The 18,965-nt window shown below is 39.4% G+C and overlaps 1 protein-coding gene across 3 annotated transcripts in view; it reads left to right on the forward strand.

Moving 5' to 3' along the window:
* Nucleotides 1-18,965, forward strand: part of flna (filamin A, alpha (actin binding protein 280)) — a 60,452-nt gene that overhangs the window by 17,099 nt on the left and 24,388 nt on the right. For all 3 annotated transcript variants that reach the window (XM_061792882.1, XM_061792900.1, XM_061792892.1), the window contains exons 3-12: nucleotides 10,863-11,114; nucleotides 12,820-12,917; nucleotides 14,065-14,212; nucleotides 14,299-14,417; nucleotides 14,497-14,574; nucleotides 15,980-16,142; nucleotides 16,224-16,424; nucleotides 18,236-18,373; nucleotides 18,598-18,724; nucleotides 18,812-18,948. In XM_061792882.1, coding sequence (XP_061648866.1) covers nucleotides 10,863-11,114; nucleotides 12,820-12,917; nucleotides 14,065-14,212; nucleotides 14,299-14,417; nucleotides 14,497-14,574; nucleotides 15,980-16,142; nucleotides 16,224-16,424; nucleotides 18,236-18,373; nucleotides 18,598-18,724; nucleotides 18,812-18,948 — 1,461 coding nt within the window. The remainder of the gene's footprint in view (nucleotides 1-10,862; nucleotides 11,115-12,819; nucleotides 12,918-14,064; nucleotides 14,213-14,298; nucleotides 14,418-14,496; nucleotides 14,575-15,979; nucleotides 16,143-16,223; nucleotides 16,425-18,235; nucleotides 18,374-18,597; nucleotides 18,725-18,811; nucleotides 18,949-18,965) is intronic.

Here is an 18,965-nt window from a genome sequence, read left to right on the forward strand (position 1 = left end):
ATCTTTTCAAACATGGCATCCCAGGAGGAGTTCAGAATATTCAAAAAGATGCTAGACTGTTGTTAAAATAACATTTTAAAACAAACAATCGATTTGTTGGATGAAGGACATTAATACTCTAATCATTTCCTTTGTTTAACCAGGTAAGGCAATTGAGAACAGCATTTCATTTACAATACTGACCTGGAGGCAATTTACAGTTCAGTGTCTTGACCAAGGACACTTCGCTGATCCTCCGGTCAGTGAACAACTGACTACAAACTGAACCACAGCCGCTCAGTTGGTATTTTTGCAATCCCTAGTATGGTCAGTTGTACAGTCACAAATCTGTGGCTGTTCCATCTGATAGTGGTGTGTTTTGAAGCAGTTGTCAACTCGGAGACATTCAAATGCACATTATACACGAAATTACAGTAATAATTCCCACTTGGCATCATCCTGCCCGTGTAAGGTAGTTTACTAATTAAACCATAATCACCAATGTGCTGTTTGCTGATCCGCTGCAATTTTCTTGTCATCAGCATATTTTAATTTATATTAAAAAAGCCATGTTTTGCCCTAAATTATAGTTGTGATTGTTGCCGTGTTTGGAGATTCTCTGCAAATGTCTTGTCAGCAGCATATTTTAATTTATATTAAATAAAAGGCCATGTTTTAACCTATAAACTATAGTTGTGATTGAGCCGGCATGTTTGATGTGCTGTAAACACAGCTGTGGTGTAACTTTGTAACTGGTTGTTTTCTTGTTTATTGCCTTGGGCTGTGCAGACAGGTTGAGACACATGGATGTGTGGCAACAGCCCGGCTATTTCGTAATAAAGAAATGTGGACTAAATGGAAACAAGGAAACATATTTTGCATATGGACACTAAAAGTCCATGAAATTTGAAGTGCCTGGGTGCTGCAAGAGGTGGACTGGCAGAGAGTGGTGACAATTGTAGAAGTTAATACAGCATAGTGTAGAACGAGGATGCAATATATGGACTTGGGAATTACATTCTTCAGTATAATTGAGCAACTTGTGTATTGTTTAAAAGATCACAAATACAAAGTAAATTATAAGATAATCCTTTATTCATCCTCAGATCAATCAAAGTCTTGCGACAGGACAGGGTCAAGGAACACTCAGATAAAGAAGACTAAAAATTCAATAAAATGCTAATTGAGTGTGTTTTGGTAGCAGCATATTAAAAACTTGCATTAGGTCTATGGATGTCAGCCATTTTGAGTTTGGTGGTGATGGGGCTGCAGTGATAAGTTAAAAAGATACAATGCAAATTCATACATACATGGAGGTAAGATGGATGATTTTTAACCACAATCAAACAATATGATGTATGATCAATAGTTGTATTAAAGACCCTGTAAAGTAATTTTCATGATTTGTTTCAAAGCACATTAAATATGTTTGAATTGCTGAACATGTGCAAAGACTGAGAACAATGTAGTACTGAATTGTTGAGATCACACTACCTCCGTTTGGCCACTGGTATCAGAATCATCTTTATTTGCCAAGTATGTCCAAAAACACACAGAAATTTGTCTCCGGTAGTTGGAGCCGCTCTAGTACGACAACAGACAGTCAATTTACAGAACACTGTATAATGGTGTTTTTCTAAAATGCTGTGCCACTTTTACGCCAGATGTAACGAGACACACACCTTCCAAAAAGTTCAACTTTCATCTCGTCAGTCCATATATTTTCCCCAAAGTCTTGGGAATCATTCAAACGTATTTTTGCAAAACTAAGACGAGGCTTTGTTCTTTTCGGTCAGCATTGGTTTTCACCTTGGAACTTTGCCATGGATGCCACTTTTGCCCAGTCTCTTTCTTATTGTTGCGTCATGAACACTGACCCTAACTGTGGCAATGGCAGCCTGCAGTTCTTTAGAAGTTGTCCTGAGTTTCTTTGTGGGCTCCTTGATGAGTCGTTGCTGTTCTCTTGGTGTAATCGTTGTAGGCCGGCCACTCCTGGGAGGCTTCACCACTGTTCAATGTTTTCTCCATGTGAGGATAATGGCCCTCCCTATGCTTTGTTAGAATCCTAAAGCTTTAGAAATTACTTTTGTAACTCTTTCCAGACTGATAATGTCGGTTACTTTATTTCTCGATTTGTTCTGGAATTTCTTTGCATTGTGTCATTTTGTTGCAGCTTTTTTAGATTTTTTTTGTCGGGATAGATTCTGTTTAAGAGATTTCTTGATTGAACAGGTCTTGAGGTAATCAGGCTTGGGTGTGATCAGTGAAAATTAACCAAAAATTGTGATTAGCCACAATTCATGATTTAACAAGGGGGTAATTACTTTTTCACTTGGGGCCAGGTAATTTTGAATAGTTTTTTTCCCTTAAGAAATGAAATCACCATTTTAAAAACATTTTAAGTTCACTTTGGTTATTTGTCTAATATTTACATTTGTTTGATCTTAAACATTAAAGCGGGGAAACTATGCAATATAATTTGAGAAGGTGGCCAATACATTTCCGCAGCACTGTACAAACATACTGTACCTATTTGATTGACAGGATAAGATTGAGCAGGGAGTTTCAAACTCATTCAGCAAACACGCTGGCGATTTGTTTTTTATCCCCACCCCCCCAAAAAAAAAATTTGCAAACTTAATACTCTTCTCTACGGTGTCAAATTTAAGTGTTTTTTTTTTTTTTTTTTTTTTTTTTTTTTTTTGTCGCTTTACATGGTCTCTAAGATTTTGTTTCAGCTTCTGAGTTTATTTACTGGCATTTAAAGAGTTTGAACGGCTATTTAATGTTGGCAAGTAATAGTTGCCCAATTCATAACATTATCACTCTACTATTCTCTAAATGTCTCTAAATACTATTGTCTAAATGTTTAGATAAAATTGTTGGATACCATCCATTCATTATCTGAGCCGCTTATCCCCACAAGGGTCGCGGGAGTGCTGGAGCCTATCCCAGCTATCATTGGGCAGGAGGCAGGGTACACTTTGAACTGGTTGCCAGCCAATCGCAAGGCACACATAAACAAACAACCATTGACACCACGCAATTTAGAGTCGTCAATCAACCTACCGTGCATGTTTTTGGGATGTGGGAGTTAACCGGAGTGCCCGGAGAAAACCCACGCAGGCACGGGGAGAACATGCAAACTCCACACAGGCGGGGCCGGGGATTGAACCCCGGTCCTCAGAACTGTGAGGCAGACTCTCTAACCAGTCGGTGACCGTGCCGCCTTTGTTGGATACAGATTTGGATAATTATATATTATAGTGCATTACATTTCCCAAATGTCATTTGTTTTTTAAAGAGTGAATATTGTGGCATAGCAGTATGGTGACTCAACCAGTGGTTAGCACGTCTGCCTTACAGTTGAGTTTGAATCTCAGCTCTAGCCTTTTGATGTTATTGTTTTCCTATGCTTGTGTGAGTTTTCTATAAGTACTCTGGCTTCCTCTCACATTCTAAAAACATGCATGTTAGATTCATTGACTCGAAATTGTCTACACGTGAATGCGAGTTTGAATGGTTTTGTCTATATGTGCCCTGTGATTAGCTGCAGACCATTCCAAGGTGTGTCTCACCTCTCGCCCAAATTCAGCTGGTATAGGCTTAAACCCAACATAGCCTTAATGAGGATAAGCAGTATAGGCATTTGATGGATAGATAGGCATAAGGCAGACAGGAATTCATGTGAGTTTTGCTATTCTGGTCCAAATGATCATTTCCTGTTAGCGCCTTATCATTGGAATAGCTTCCTGTCTGCAAAGGCAAGAAGGGGGACTGGTCACAGGGGTTGTGAGCAAAAGTAGAATGTGCGTTCTCATTCCATTCAGTGGCATTCGGCTCATTGAGCCGGTGTCAAACTGGTGGCCCGGGGGCCTGATCCAGCCCTCCACATTTTATGTAGCCCGTGAAAGCAAATCATGTGCGTCGACTTCATGTTTCTTGTGAAAATACCAAAATTACAAATTCTTAACATGTTAACAGTTAACATGTTGACAATATTGCAAAAAAAATTCCCAATCCCCCTTTTAAAATAAATTTTATAGTTGAACAAGCATTTTTTTTTTTTTTATTGGCTTCTTATTTCCAAACTAGTTAATCGTTGTATATATGTAATTATGAGACGATATTTCATTTATATGGGTTCACAGTTAGGACCCTTTGAGGGAAGCCATAACTACAATGTGGCCTGTGACAAAAATGAGTTTGACACCCCTAGCTTATTGCATTACATCAGCATTTGAAACATTCCCCTACGCCCATTCCTCTTGTTCAGACCGAGCAAGAGACATGAAGCCATGGTTTAGGATTCACAAAGAAATGTCTGTTATGTAAAAGAATCATATATAATGGATTTGAAGATGAGCAGGGTATAATGCTGTAAATGTTCTGTGCTTTGGAGCTAATCAATGACTTAGAAATGCAAACTTGTTTGCTTGCTCAGTTACCAGATGCTTCCATGAAAAACCACCTGATTGAAGCCATATGGTATTTATTAAAGCCCCTCGTTCATCATTTTATGCTCTGCCTCCCCATACCCCCTTTCTCTGCTTTTGCAGCCCCCTCTTGGCCAAAATCTCTCCCTTTTGCCCCTCTACCTCAACCTATGTTTTCAGCAAGCATTTCCAGGATATCTCTGCTTGTGCAAGATTAAACAAACAAAAAAGTCACACACAGCACTTTGTCTACCTTTTCTTCTTTAAGTCTTCCATCCTCCCTGCCTCACTTCCCCAGTCTTCCCAAACTCCTCCCTCTCCTCTGTAACCAGAGCCCATGGAATGGGAGGGCCGCCAAGATCCAGTTGCTTCTGCCCTTTTAAGGCTAAAAAACCAGGGGGAACTTTTTTCCAGTCTGAGGGAGTGAAGAGAAGGAGAGAGGAGGGAGGGAGTGTGGGTGACTGAGTGGAAATGGCAGAAAGGAAAATGAGGAAGTGTAGTAGCTCCACTGTGACTTATTTAAGGGAGGGAGGTGGGTGGAAGAGGTAGGAAACGACCCGTGAGAGTGGGTCAAAGCATGAGGCTGCATTCATATTGTAGAGTGAATGGTAATGACACCTTTTTGGAATTGCACCACATTGAATATACCAGTAATGCGAAGGTCATTATGAAGATGAAACACAAATTTGAGAGGTATTTGGTTGGCTCCTCTGATCTGTTTCCCCCATGTCAAATGTCTGTTACCAAAGCTAAACATTAATAATAATAATTAAAATCTTGTTGGGGTTTCTTTGGTGGGTTACAAGATGGAAGTTTTAGCAGTAATAATGAAGAAATGAGACATTTGCAATTTTAGTTTATTTAAAAAAAAAAAAAGTCACGGACCTATGTAGATGAGATGCCATTGCTCTCCTCAAGAAATTTTCGCAAGTCTGCCAATATTGTTTGGTTCAGGTCAGGACTGTTGGCAGGTCCCTTCATTATTTCTATTTCTATATGGGATTGCCGCACGTTTCAGAATTGTATTTGCCTTCATTCATGAAAAACGTTAGTTTTTTTTCAATGTTTGAGATGTCGCACCATCACACTGCCTCCATCAAATCTGTGTTTATTAGTGAAGAAATTAACACAACATACATAGTACATTGTATAGGCACAACACATACATGGACTCAGTTGTGCTGCTCATCAGTGGTCTTCCTTACAAATAATTTCGGGCAAGAAGCATTGTTAGAACCCAGAGATAATAGACCAAACACACACTTCAGAAATAGTTAGAATTTCTGTGATAAGGATTATTTTGTTTTTATAACAAAGAAATTTATTTCACCATATGTCTCAGACAAGCAATACATGCCTAGGTAATCATAATTGCCTTAACCTGTATTTGACAGCCAATTTATTGTTGCCAACTGCGACTGGAGTTTAAATAAAAAAATAATAATAATTAAAAAAAAAAAAAAGCAGCTTTATTTTTTTCAACGGCACAACCAAACAATTTTGCAAGCGTCCTCCACATACCCAGCTGTTTCCGGACTAGGTGCTAAGCAAGGATTGGCGAATTTACCACTATCCAGTGTTATTCTTCCGCTTTGGAGGAGGTCTACGCTCTACTGAGTTATGTTGTTGATTTTCCATGGGAAATTAGAAAATCTACTTTGCTTGCATGGGAATCAAAATTAAAACAAAATGCCTGTCTGGATTTGTATGTGTATGGACATGGATGACTCGTCCCAAATGTTGCAGCACACTGTGAATGTTTTTCAGAACTTCAAATCCTGCTAATACTCATCTATTGTCTGCTCTGCCACGCCCTCTTGATCTATATGATGCTCAGCAAGGTCAGAGGTTGTGATGATGTCATGACTGTGACGCTCCAGTGGGGGCTGATGGCTGCACAAACACGGCATATTGTTGAGTCATGGGAGGGTTTTTTTTGTGTGGGGTGTTGTCGGCAGACTCTGTCACACTGATGCATACATGCGCACATGCACTCGGGGGTATGAATCATTTTGTAGCAGTCTGTGTCCGTATATGGGCTCCGTCTGAACTGGTGTGGTCTGCCGGGAATGCCGGCACATTCCTAGCAAGTTTAGTGGAGAGAAAGGCATGTATCAAAGAACAAGGCAGATTATAAGTGTGAGCTGCTTTGTGTCCTAAAGCAGAAGAATAAATAGTTACTACCTGTTGACTGACCTAAAGAACAAAAATCCCCTTCAAGATGTTACTGTGAACACCAAAAATACATTAAATATATAGTATGTTAATTTTTTTTAATTTTGTAAAATTTATTTTTAGTTTGTTCTGTATAAACACTGAAAAAGTAAAGTGCATTTAAACTTATTTGTTTCCTATTGGAAATTGTGATTAAAATGAAAAAATATGCTTGGTGCAGACAACTTACTAAAGACCTTACTTTTGTCCATTTCCATTTTGTTGTCGCTTGGTCGAAAGTGGCCTCCATCCATACGTGAGTAACACGCAAAGCACTCCCCACTGGCCAGGAGGTGAGTAGATTCAGATTAACGAAATGGATATTGAAATTGGAGGGAGTATTGTCACGGATCATTGAATCTATTTTTACTCACCCCTAATCAACAACATTCAATCAACAGCCATTAGTGTCTGAAATGTTGGCAACAAGTGAATACAACCCTAAGTGAAAATGTCTGAAGTGTCAATAGAGTGTGTGCCCACCATTATTTTCTAGCACTTCCTTATGCCCTCTTGAGTATAGAGTTCACCAGAACTTCAAACATTAGAACTAGAATCCTCTTCCAATCCTTGATGATGACATCACAGAGCTGGTGACTGTTAGAGACATTATGCTTCTCTACCTCCCAGTGGAGAATGCCCAACAGATGCTCAATAGGGTTTAGCTCCGGAGACATGCTTGGCCAGTCAATTACATTTACTCTCAGCTTTTCTAGCAAGGCAGTCTTTTTTTTTTTTTTTTTTTTTTTTTTTTTTGGGGTTGTTCTCAAGTTGGTCTACTGCCCCACCGCCCAGTCTCTGTAGGGAGGATGATCATTCTCTGTGTCAGTACTGTGTCACAGTACGTGTTGGCATTCATGGTTCCCCCAGTGAGCTGGCAGCACTCATGCAGCCACAGACCATGACACTCGCACCACCATGCTTGACTACACTCCTCACCTGGTTGACACAAGCTGCACCAAATGAGTTAATCTTGGTTTTATGAGACCACAGGACATGTTTTCAGTAATCCATGTCCTTAGTATGCTTGTCTTCAGCAAACTGTGTGCTTGTTCTTTATCCGAGATCTTTTAAAGATACTGTCTTGGATCCAGATGAAATTCTCAATCGGCAAGAAATTAACCTTTTATAGTGCTGCGAAAAAGTATTGCCACCTTCTCAAATTTTTATATTTTTGCATATTCCCCACTTTAATATTTAAGATTATCAAACAAATGTAAATATCGGACAAATCTAACCGAAGCAAACTTAAATGCTGTTTTTTAAATTATTTAATTTATTAAGGGGTGGAAAAAAATGTATTCAAAGTTACCTGCCTCTGTGCGGAAAAAGTAATTAATCCCCCCTCGAGGACCTCGTTTGATGTGCGTCCCGCATCTGAGAGGCAGGACAAAATAGCAGGGATGCATAAAGTAAGATCAATCGGTATGGCTTAAAACTCAGTCGTTGTGCAGGAAATCCAGCCTTTTTTTTATTTTTTTATTTTTTTTATTTTTAATGATGACAGGACTATTTGGTCGCATATGCAGCCTAATTTTTGAAGGGTGTGGCAAAAAAAGAGGGTGTGTACAGGTGTCCAGTCATTTGAGGAAGAATAAAAACATTTCTGCGACTTGGAAGCACACATGAAACCCATCGTGGTCTCTAAATCAGTCTGAGATGGTGAAGCCCAGGGGCTCTCCAGCTGATTGGCCGTTTGCGTGCGTGCGTGGTTTTGAAATGCAGGTGCTCTCGTACAGGAAGCCTGACATAACTGGAGAGCATCTGCAAGGATTAATGGCAGAGGATCCCCAAATCCAGGTGTGAAAAGGGTCTGAATACTTGTAGCTTTATATTTCAGTTTTTCTTTTTTAATCTGCAAAAATTTCAACAATTCAGTTTTTTTCTGTCAATATGGGGTGCACATTGAGGGAAAAAGATTAAGTGATTTTAGCAAATGGCTGCAATATAACTCAGTGAAAAATTTAAGTGGGTCTGAATACTTTCTGTACCCACTGTAACAGTCTGGAAAGTATATATTCTATGGACTGACAAGATGAAAGTTGAGCTTTTTGGAAGGTGTGTGTGTGTGTGTGTCTCGTTACATCTGGCGTAACTGTAGCATAGCATTTTAGAAAAAGAACATCATACTAACAGTGATCGTCTTGGGCTGCTTACCACTTCAGGACCTGGGCAACTTGCTGTGATTGATGGAACCATGAATTCTGCTCTTTAACATAAAATCCTGAAAGACAATGTTCAGCCTCAAGCTGAAGCGCACTTAGGTCCTGCAGCTGGATCACAATCCAAAACACACCAGCAAGTCAACTTCTCAAAGGCTTAAACAAAATGATGGCCTAGTCAAAGTCCGGACTTGAAGCTGATTGAAATGCAGTGGCATGCCCTTAAAAAGCTTGTTCATGCTCGAAAACCCTCGATTTTTGCTGAATTCAAACAATTCTGCTAGTAAGAGTGTGCAAAAATATCTCCACAGAGATGTGAAAGACTCATTGCCAGTTATAGAAAATACTTTATTTCAGTTTTTGCTGCTGAGCATGGCCCAACCAGTTAATAGGTTTAGGGGGCCATTACTTTTTCACACATGGTCCAGTAACTTTGAATAGGTTATTTTTTTTCTCCCTTAATAAATGAAATCACCATTTCAAAACAGCATTTTAAGTTAACTTGGGTTATATTTGTCTTTCCATTTCTTTGATGATCTTAAACATAAAGTGGGGAAACTATGCAAAAAATATAAGAATTTGAGAAGGGGGCCAATACATTTTCACAGCACTGTAGCTAAGACTAATGACTTAAGCCTTTTGCTCGTTGTGGTAGCAAGTCACAAAAGTTGAGCATTTGTGGTGCTTTTGGTTCTGTTCATCTGTTAAATCTTTGAGGGTAGATGGTGAAGGTGGTACACACCCTTCTTTTGGATCACCGGCATTCTTACGGCTTGTTCTGACGTGTGGTTCACTTGGATACACTCAGCAACTCGCATCAGTGCAAAGTAGTTATGTATTTTAATAAACATTCTTCACTATGTTGGTCTTTTTCTACTCTTATCATGCTTCTTGGCTTTTCTGTGTCCTCAACCTCTTCTTTTGTACCACCGCAGAGTGAGTTGACACTGGGTTGCTATGACGAACCACACGTTCAGAGTTCCCATGGTGAGGGGTTTCTAAAGCAGGCCTTTTTTTTATTTTTTTTGTCTGACTCTGCTCCAAATCACTGTGAGGAGTGTGTTTTTCCTCTGGGGCAGCTGACATCCTGTGGCACATATTGTGAGACATCATTACACCTCATTTATGGAGTGCCAATTTAATAAAGATAAAAACATTTCATCACTTGGACTCATTTCTACAGTATATTAACAGAACTTTTGCAGAGCATTTTTCAGAGCTTAAATCCATACTTGTGTAGACTAGAAGTCGGATTACATCAGTTAGGACCCACACACACACTGTCCCACTTTTTCCTCAAGGCTTTTTCTCAATTTTGAAATCACCTTCCCAATCAATCCCATCTTGTGCAACATGTACGTACGTGCCTCTGACTGTTACATGCTGACTGTGTGTACATGTGATTTATTTTCCCCAACCTAGACTCTTGTCTGAATACGTAAGTGTGTCGAACGTTTAGAGCAACAGGATTCAGGTTTTATGTGCTGATGTGCCATTGATAGGAGCTTTGGAAGTTCTTTAGGGAAACTGTACAACGAATGCATTCTTAAGCACATTTATTTTTTTCTGGTAATGCTGACCATTTTAGGTCTTCTCTCGTGGCTTCGCCAATGTACTAAATCTTATTTGTGACACATTCTACAATCACTTAAATTTATCACTTTGTTCTGAAATAAAAGCACAACCAAAAAAAAGTTGGAAGCGCTTAGCCTAGATCTAGTTAACTGGTTAATCCCTTAATCACTGTGTTTTGAAGCTTTCCCTCTCCTTTTGTATTTTTTTTTTTTTTTTACTAAATAAATCCAAAATCACTTTTTGTATAATGTGTAACTATAACTAGGGATGGACCTGATCAATTAATTACAGAGGTTATTTATTACATAACATTTCGCACGTTGACACGAGGGCCCCATAAAATATAGCAGGCCAGATCTGGCCCCCGGGGCCTTGAGTGTGAGAGCTTTGATTTAGAGTGGTGGTACATTTTTAAATACCTGCATTAAGATTTAAAATATCAAAAGGTTTAATAAGTCAAATAAATGACTGTCTTCATATTTTTTGTTGCCTCTAGACTCCAAAGCCATCGTTGATGGGAATATGAAGCTCATACTGGGTCTGATATGGACCTTGATCCTGCACTACTCCATCTCCATGCCGATGTGGGATGAAGAGGAGGAGGCCGATGAGGGAAAACAAAAGACCCCCAAGCAGAGGTTGTTGGGATGGATTCAGAACAAACTACCTGAGCTTCCCATCACCAACTTCAACCGGGACTGGCAGAATGGCCGAGCTCTGGGGGCCCTGGTTGACAGTTGCGCTCCAGGTGACTGCTGAAGGGGTGTATATTATAGATTATAAGCAAAAGGAGGTCAAATAGAGGAGAAGGACCACAATGTGAAGTTGCATGCATTGTACATGTGTGCCACCGACAGACAGTTACTGAAGAGAAAACCAGACGTGTACAAAGTTAGCAAATGGCTTTGACTTGATACAAAGAACATCTGACACATTGCTTGTTGTTGAAGTGAAGGTGGAAGAAGATCCTAGTTCGGGTCAAGAAAAGTGTTGGGAGTTAAAACTTTTAATGAGCTAAACAGAAAAGGCTTGCGGTGGGTGGAGGGGATTCTGGTAAATTAGGATACATAGTGGGATATGACCAAGAGATAATTTTATATAGTGAGATGAAACATTTTAAAAACAAGGTTTGCATGTTTGGAATGTTTTGCATACCACCACAGCCTCAAGTGGCAGATAAGCTTTTTGTTTTCCTGCAGAAAAACTCCCAAATAACTGGCACACCAGCAAGGCTACATTTAACATGAAAGAAAATTTAAATATATATTCACAGTTAAATGCAAACTAAAGGCATAAATACTCTATGCCCTCAAGTACCTGAATTCAACTGAATTGAGGCAACACTAATCACAGTTGTAATGCAGCAGTTATTGCCTCTATTCAGTTTATTTAGGGTACCAATTTCATGTTGTGGGCCTCAATTCAATGCATTAAATTTTATTGTAGTGCCTTAAAATGATAGATTATTCATAGTGTTGCACCAAGTTCCTTGTCTTGATCAGAATAAGATAAATTACGTATTTGATATTCCTATTTATGCAGCTTGATACTACTGAAATACCATAATTTCTCATGTATAATGCGCATTATTTTTCCCCAAAAAAATTGTCAAAAGTCATTAGTGCACATTATACATGGGAATAGGGGAAAATGGAAAAAACTCACGTTTTATAAATGTATGCCACGATCTAGAGGTTATGAAAAAGCTGTACACTTTCATTCCAATATGCTACCGCCACCTAGAGGTTATGAGAAAGGTGTACACTTTTATTCTAATATGCCACCGCCACGTAGGGGTTATGAAAAAGGTGTAGCCTACACTTTCATTCCAATATGAGACTGGTATGTATGACTGCATATATTTACAGTTGTGCTCCTAAGTTTACATACCCTGGCAGAATTTGTGAAATATTGTTTTTTGAAATACAACTGACTGAAAAACAACCATTAACTTCTTTATGGTTATTTTTTATTGAATGATAATGTTTTTCTAAAATGCTTGACAGTTTAATTTGAATGCCATTAAAATTCACCTAGCCCTTCATGTTTTCTTTAACGAATTGTACCCGTCTGCCCAGGTAATCAAACATATGAGCCCAACTGCGTTTTCTAATTTACTAAATAAAAGTAGGACTGTGAATTTCAAAATAAGAGCAAGTAAAAAGGAAATTTAGTGTTCAAATAAAGTGCTTAACTTCAGAATAATTATTTGAAAATAAACTAAGAAAATACAGATAAAACGTTTTGATCATATGGGTAGAAGCAAAATCATGCATTGTAAAAATGCATTATACATGGGTAGAAGGGTTTTTGAGGTCAACTTTGGGGGTGCGCATTATACATGAGAAATTACGGTACATTACTTATAGCCTCACATGACAAGGCTTTTTTTTCATATAAAAGCATTATATATATTTCAATACTGTTCGTCTTACCTATGCTGCTCCCCTCAGGTCTGTGTCCTGACTGGGACCAGTGGGATCAGACTAAACCTGTAGACAATGCCCGTGAGGCCATGCAGCAAGCTGATGACTGGCTGGGTATACCACAGGTAAAGTGATGAATTATTTCTACACCGTAAATGTTTAATCTTGCAAACAAGAGGTATTGTGTAATTCTTCTTCCAAAGACCAAAGTAATGTAAGTAACAACGTGTGTAATATGAATAATAAAACACTCCCTTGTTCAGTTCAGGTGGCCCTGGGATTGGACTTTCATGACCCTGTGTATGTTGATTTCATAAGATTTCAACGTTTCATAATTGAAACTATTACATCTGTTTGGATTTGCCTTTTATCTCTGCAAATTGCATTTGTTTGTTTCTAAGCCATATATTTGTTGAGTTGTGAATGGAATCAATGCTATGGCCATGATGAACTCAAAGTATTAACATACCAAATTACAGTACATCACCTCGCCTATCTTTGTTATTGCACTGATTTACTGTGTTCTCCATGGTGCATAACTGTCAATTCATTTTCTTTGTAGCTCACACATTTTTAGAATTTATATCATTATTTTTAAGCTTAGTGGGTAGTTTTGGTACTACGTTGAGAGCTGATGTGGTGAAAAATTGTAAACAAATTTTTGTTGCAGAAATGTATTTGTGTGAATGTTTGGCACTCTGCATTCACAAAGCAAGTTTTACTTTAAGTTTGAATTATAACTGCACTACTTGACAAATTTTGGACATTTGTGATGTTAATTGTCTGTGTTGGTTTGGTTCCGCCCCACATGATACAGAAATAATCAAAACAGCTCAGTCCGCATTGGGCCAAGAGGATCATGGCGGCCTCATTTTATCTAGCTGAACTTATTGGTGCAATTTCAAAATGCATAATTATCTCAGAGGCTGAATTGACTTTGTTGCCTTGTGCTGACTGGCACGGAGTTGGCAGCTTGCACAGCATTGCGTGCTTACACTTGGCTGTGTGGTTGCTGCTGTTTCCGCCCACCGCTATGCTTCTGCTAAGAGGAGCCCTTTGTCTTTGTGGACTGAATCAAAAAGACAAAGTATGTGTGTTTCAGTGGGTGCATTCTGGTTTTGTGTGTTAGTCAGTTGCATGTACTTTCTACCAAAGTACAGTTAACAAAGTTCTCCTTTTGGGTTGTACAGCTGTAGCATCCCTGTTTTTATCAACAAATAAAGGTCAGGCTCGCTTCATGATAACTTTTTTTGTGTCATGTTGCCCTTTCAGGTCATAACTCCTGAGGAAATTGTTGACCCCAATGTGGATGAACATTCAGTCATGACGTACCTGTCCCAGTTCCCAAAGGCTAAACTTAAGCCTGGTGCACCACTACGACCCAAACTCAACCCCAAGAAAGCTCGTGCTTATGGGCCAGGTAAATACACAAACACACACACAGATGAACACCACACACACACACACACACAAGAAGCTAACAAAGACCACCTCTTCTCTCCGCAGGCATTGAGCCGCTTGGCAATGTCGTAATGAAAAAGGCCGTATTCACTGTGGAGACCATCAGTGCAGGAATGGGAGAAGTACTTGTTTATGTCGAGGACCCTGCAGGACACAGAGAGGAGGTTCTTGATGTTTGGTGGCATTAATCAAATGGTATCACTTGGTACTGAATTTTTAAATACCATTTACTTCTACTTCCAGGCCAAAGTGACTGGCAACAATGATAAGAATCGCACCTACTCTGTCTTCTATATGCCGAAGGTCACAGGCATGCATAAGGTAATGTATAGATGTATAGAGTTTTTACCACACCATTCTCATTTTAACTGACTTTTGACTGTATTGTCTATCATTATACTGTGTCTTTGTCTAAAAAATCCTTCTTTCTATTATGGCATTTAGCAAATAGATTTTGGAAATCCTAATTGACCTAAAACAGAAAAGTTTTGGTCTGATTAATGTCAGACAGTCAAACAAAAGCATAATGTCTTTTTATACAGTCATGGCTAAAAATATTTTTGAGCACGACTAACAAACCTGAAAACAAAGAGTTGTCACTGGGTGAAGCACAAGCAATTGTGAAGCTGAAAGAAGATGCAATACAACCATTTCAAATGTTCAACAAACCACTGGTGTATTAACAGATTTTAATTGAGTATATTAAGGAAAATGCCAGCAAGAGTTGTGAAGATGCCGTAAAATAAGTTTTTTTAAATAGTTAGCAATCTCCAGATCGCAGGACTGAAAGTATCACAATGTACTTTTTTCTACTTTTCTACTCGGAAGACAAACGTTTGTCAGAAGATTCAACACTCTGTGCAAAAAAAAAAAAAAAAAAGCAGACAAAAGCCTCAAAGTTTGGGACAAAGTTTTGAGTTGAGACTGATTATAACTGTTACCAGAGTGATAAGTGAAGTCAGAAAGAGAGTGTGTGCTCATGATGCCAAACATAATCGCTCACCTGTAAAACTCTGGAGGTATTGTCCATGGCTTGGGCTTGGATGGCTCCTTGTACAGGCTTGCTAATGATGCAGCAGCAAAATTAACTCTGAACTCTGGAAATATTCGGTCTGCCAATTCGAAAAAAGATGCAACCAAACTTACTGAGGCTTCATCATGGAGCAAGACTCAACACACTGCCAAAAATAAAAGAGCTCTTAAACAGGGAAAATAGGTGGATGTTTTAGACTGGCCAAGTCAATCTCCTGACTTAAATCTTGTAGAGCATGAATTTTACATGCTAAAGAGAAGGCTGGAGAGTAACCCCCGAAAGCAAACAAGTGAAAGATGCTGCATTTAAAGCATAACAAAAGAATGCACACTAGCTATCAAATCTGGTTCCTGTAATCTTTTAAATCCATCTCCAATACTTTTGGTCACCTAAACATTTGGTCCTCTCTTACAAATATCTTCCAAGTTGTGTATCCAAACCACATTTGTATACATGAGGGGTGGGGGGAGTAGTTGAACCATCTTTTGATCCCAAACTCAAATGTTTTTAGTCCATAGCAAAATTAAGTTGTTGGCTTCACTGTTCCAATAATTTAGTGGGATAATTCATCTAATAAGTAGAATTAAGGAATTTTAATGTTAATCCTGAAGTTGACATTTCATCTGAAAGCATTCCTTAGTGTTAATTGCTGATTATTCTGATATATTTTCTGTTTTCTTTGGCAATTTGTAGGTGACTGTGTTGTTTGCAGGCCAACACATTTCCAAGAGCCCCTTTGAGGTAGAGATTGGCATGGCCCAGGGAGACTCCAGCAAGGCGACTGCCCAGGGACCCGGCTTAGAACCCACAGGGAACATTGCTAACAAGAGCACTTACTTTGACACCTACACAGCGGGTAATTACGTGGATTAAGTATGAGGTGAAAGAGGTGCACTTTTTCCTGGTTTGTCTTCCTCATATCCCTCCTGTTGCGCAGGTGCTGGTGTTGGTGAGGTGGAGGTTGTGATCATGGATCCTGCAGGGAAGAAGAACACTGTAACTTGCAACATAGAGGACAAGGGCAACAGTAGCTACCGTTGCACCTACAAACCAACCCAGGAGGGCCAACACACAATCTATGTCACCTTTGCTGGTGGTCAGATCAGCAAAAGTCCCTTCATAGTGGACATCGGCGAAGGTATGATGCCTCAAGAGAATCTTATGCATTGACAATCTGAGTCACACCAGTTGTCCCTGATATCCTATTGTCAACGTTACTGTAACATCATTAGTGATTACATGTTTGTCGTCACGATCAGTTTTCTTTGTTTCTAATTCTTTGGTGTCTCCTCCTGCCTCTGTGCCGGATCCTCCCTGGCCTCCTCTGATAGAGGCCTGGTGGCATCTGGCCTCTCTTGGGAGCTGCCTCTTCCTTCTGCTGTTATTTCCTGTTTCCTGGGATCTCTCTTGGGTACCCAAATGTGTCTGTGCCTGCGTGTTCTTGTATCGCTATCTTCGTAAGCGGCATAGTTTAAAACCATTATAGTAAGAAGCTTTTTTGCGAGTGTTCAGTCTCAGGAGATGCCTTCAAACAACTGTTTGAGGATTTTTGTAGTTTTTGGTGAAAGTTATATTAAGTGTTTAAATCAATTTAATAAAATTATCGTTACAGGGCTATAAATGGGTTATGCCACTGAATGTCCTTACAAAGATAGCAATATGCAATCATTTTTAATGTGTGGTTGCATGCATGAGTGTTTGAGCTGTATGCCCATAATTTTGACTGTTTTTTGTAAAATTGCATGTCTTGTCATTATTGCATCTGTGGACTTGCGTGTATGCGATTTGCCTATAAGCTCTCTGTTTGTAACCTAGTGGGGTAAAATTCCACACCTCCATGAGGAAATGCTCTTCTCCCTACATGCTGCTTTGCAACTGACATTTTGTTATGACGCGAGTAGACCTTTCTCCATTAAACAGTTTGAATCTTATTTGTTCCAGCTCAATGGGTCTGTCAGCAGATTACATAATGACATTAGTCACTGTTACAGTCGGTTTCCCCACCCTCTAATCTCTTTCAATCACTTATTTCAAGTTACAAAAAAATATTTGACAGATTTTTCTGGGTTAAAAATGTCTTCTGTCAATAATTATACTCCAAAATTGCCATTATGACACCATTTTACTTTTCTAACAGTGCAAAAAAACTGAAGTATAGGTTCATGTGGTATATTTATTTAAAAATATTTGGGTTTTTTTTTAAAAACGTATTTTGTATGAAGCATTTTTGACAGTCCATTTACTGTATATTCCCACTAGAATGCCATAGCTTGTCCATTATCATACAGCTAGTCGCGTTTCCTGTAGAGTTTTCCCTTATCGTCGGAAAGCCAGCCTACTGTGACGGGCATTATATTATACGAGGCGATTTGATGACGTTTCCTGCCTGGTGGTAAAGGCCCACTTCATTTTATGCATGTTAACAGCTCACTTAAGATAGTGGAGAGAGAGAAAGAGAGAGAGAGAGAGAGGGCACTGTCCAAAAGTACCAGATGCTCTCCAGTAGCAATTCAATGTGAAGGAAATACCATTAAGGCTGACCCCACTGAATTGTAGGGCAACAAAAGGTGGCATTTAAGCACTTTTGCAAGGCACTGTTGTCACCTGACCTGATGATGGCCATGGTAGCTTGAAGGCCAGATTGGTAGGTACATGGTTCTTGCCAGCAAAACATAATTTACTTTGGTTTGTCTAATAAAAGATTTGTACTTGTTGATTCTCAGTTTTAGTGATTTTTATTTCCTTGTCAAAGCAAGAGCCTGACTGCTGAGGTCAAATATCATAGGCTATCGGTACACGTATTCAGTTGATATTTTTAGATCTGCTATTCAATGATTGCTTCAAAGGGACCCCACACACAAACTTCTTGATCTGATGTGTTGTCATACTCTGACAGAACACAGAGAACCATCTCTCAGTGTGTGTGTGTGTGTGTGTGTGTGTGTCTAGCATGCAACCCCAGCCTATGCAAAGCAAAGGGTCGTGGGCTACAGCCAAAGGGTTTAAGGGTAAAGGAGACTGCAGACTTCAAGGTTTACACCAAAGGAGCTGGGACTGGAGAGCTCAAAGTCACCATCAAGGGGCCCAGTGAGTTTTTTTTTTCTTGTTTGTTTTAAATATAGCCATTGTTTATCATCACGGTGGGTTTTTGCCATGATGCCCAAGCTGCAAACTGCTAAAAGGGATTTACAATTTACCTATTGTTTAAAACATTTTAATTAAGTAGGATCCTTTTCAAGTGGCTCATGTTTCATTGGCTTTTAACATTTATGACCAGACAAAGTGGTACTTATGTGGTTCCCTATTTACAGAGGGCCTTGAGGAGCCTTGCAAGAGGAAAGATTTGGGAGATGGTGTGTACGGATTTGAGTACTACCCCACTACAAATGGCACATATAGCATCACCATCACCTGGGGAGGACAGCACATACCTCGCAGGTAGAAATTTGCACTGAAACATGTGCTCCCACTGATGTTATTGGATTGAGGAACAAGTACTGTAGTAAGACCATTTGTACTCTTTAGTCCAATTGAAGTCAAGGTTGGACCTGAGGCTGGGCAGCAGAAAGTGAGGGCCTGGGGTCCGGGCCTAGAGGGCGGTGTCATTGGCAAATCTGCTGACTTTGTAGTGGAGGCTGTTGGAGACAATGTTGGCACTTTGGGTATGTTTTTGTAGGTC

The sequence above is a fragment of the Phyllopteryx taeniolatus genome, chromosome 1 (genome assembly GCF_024500385.1).
Source record: "Phyllopteryx taeniolatus isolate TA_2022b chromosome 1, UOR_Ptae_1.2, whole genome shotgun sequence".
Taxonomy (NCBI): domain Eukaryota; kingdom Metazoa; phylum Chordata; class Actinopteri; order Syngnathiformes; family Syngnathidae; genus Phyllopteryx; species Phyllopteryx taeniolatus.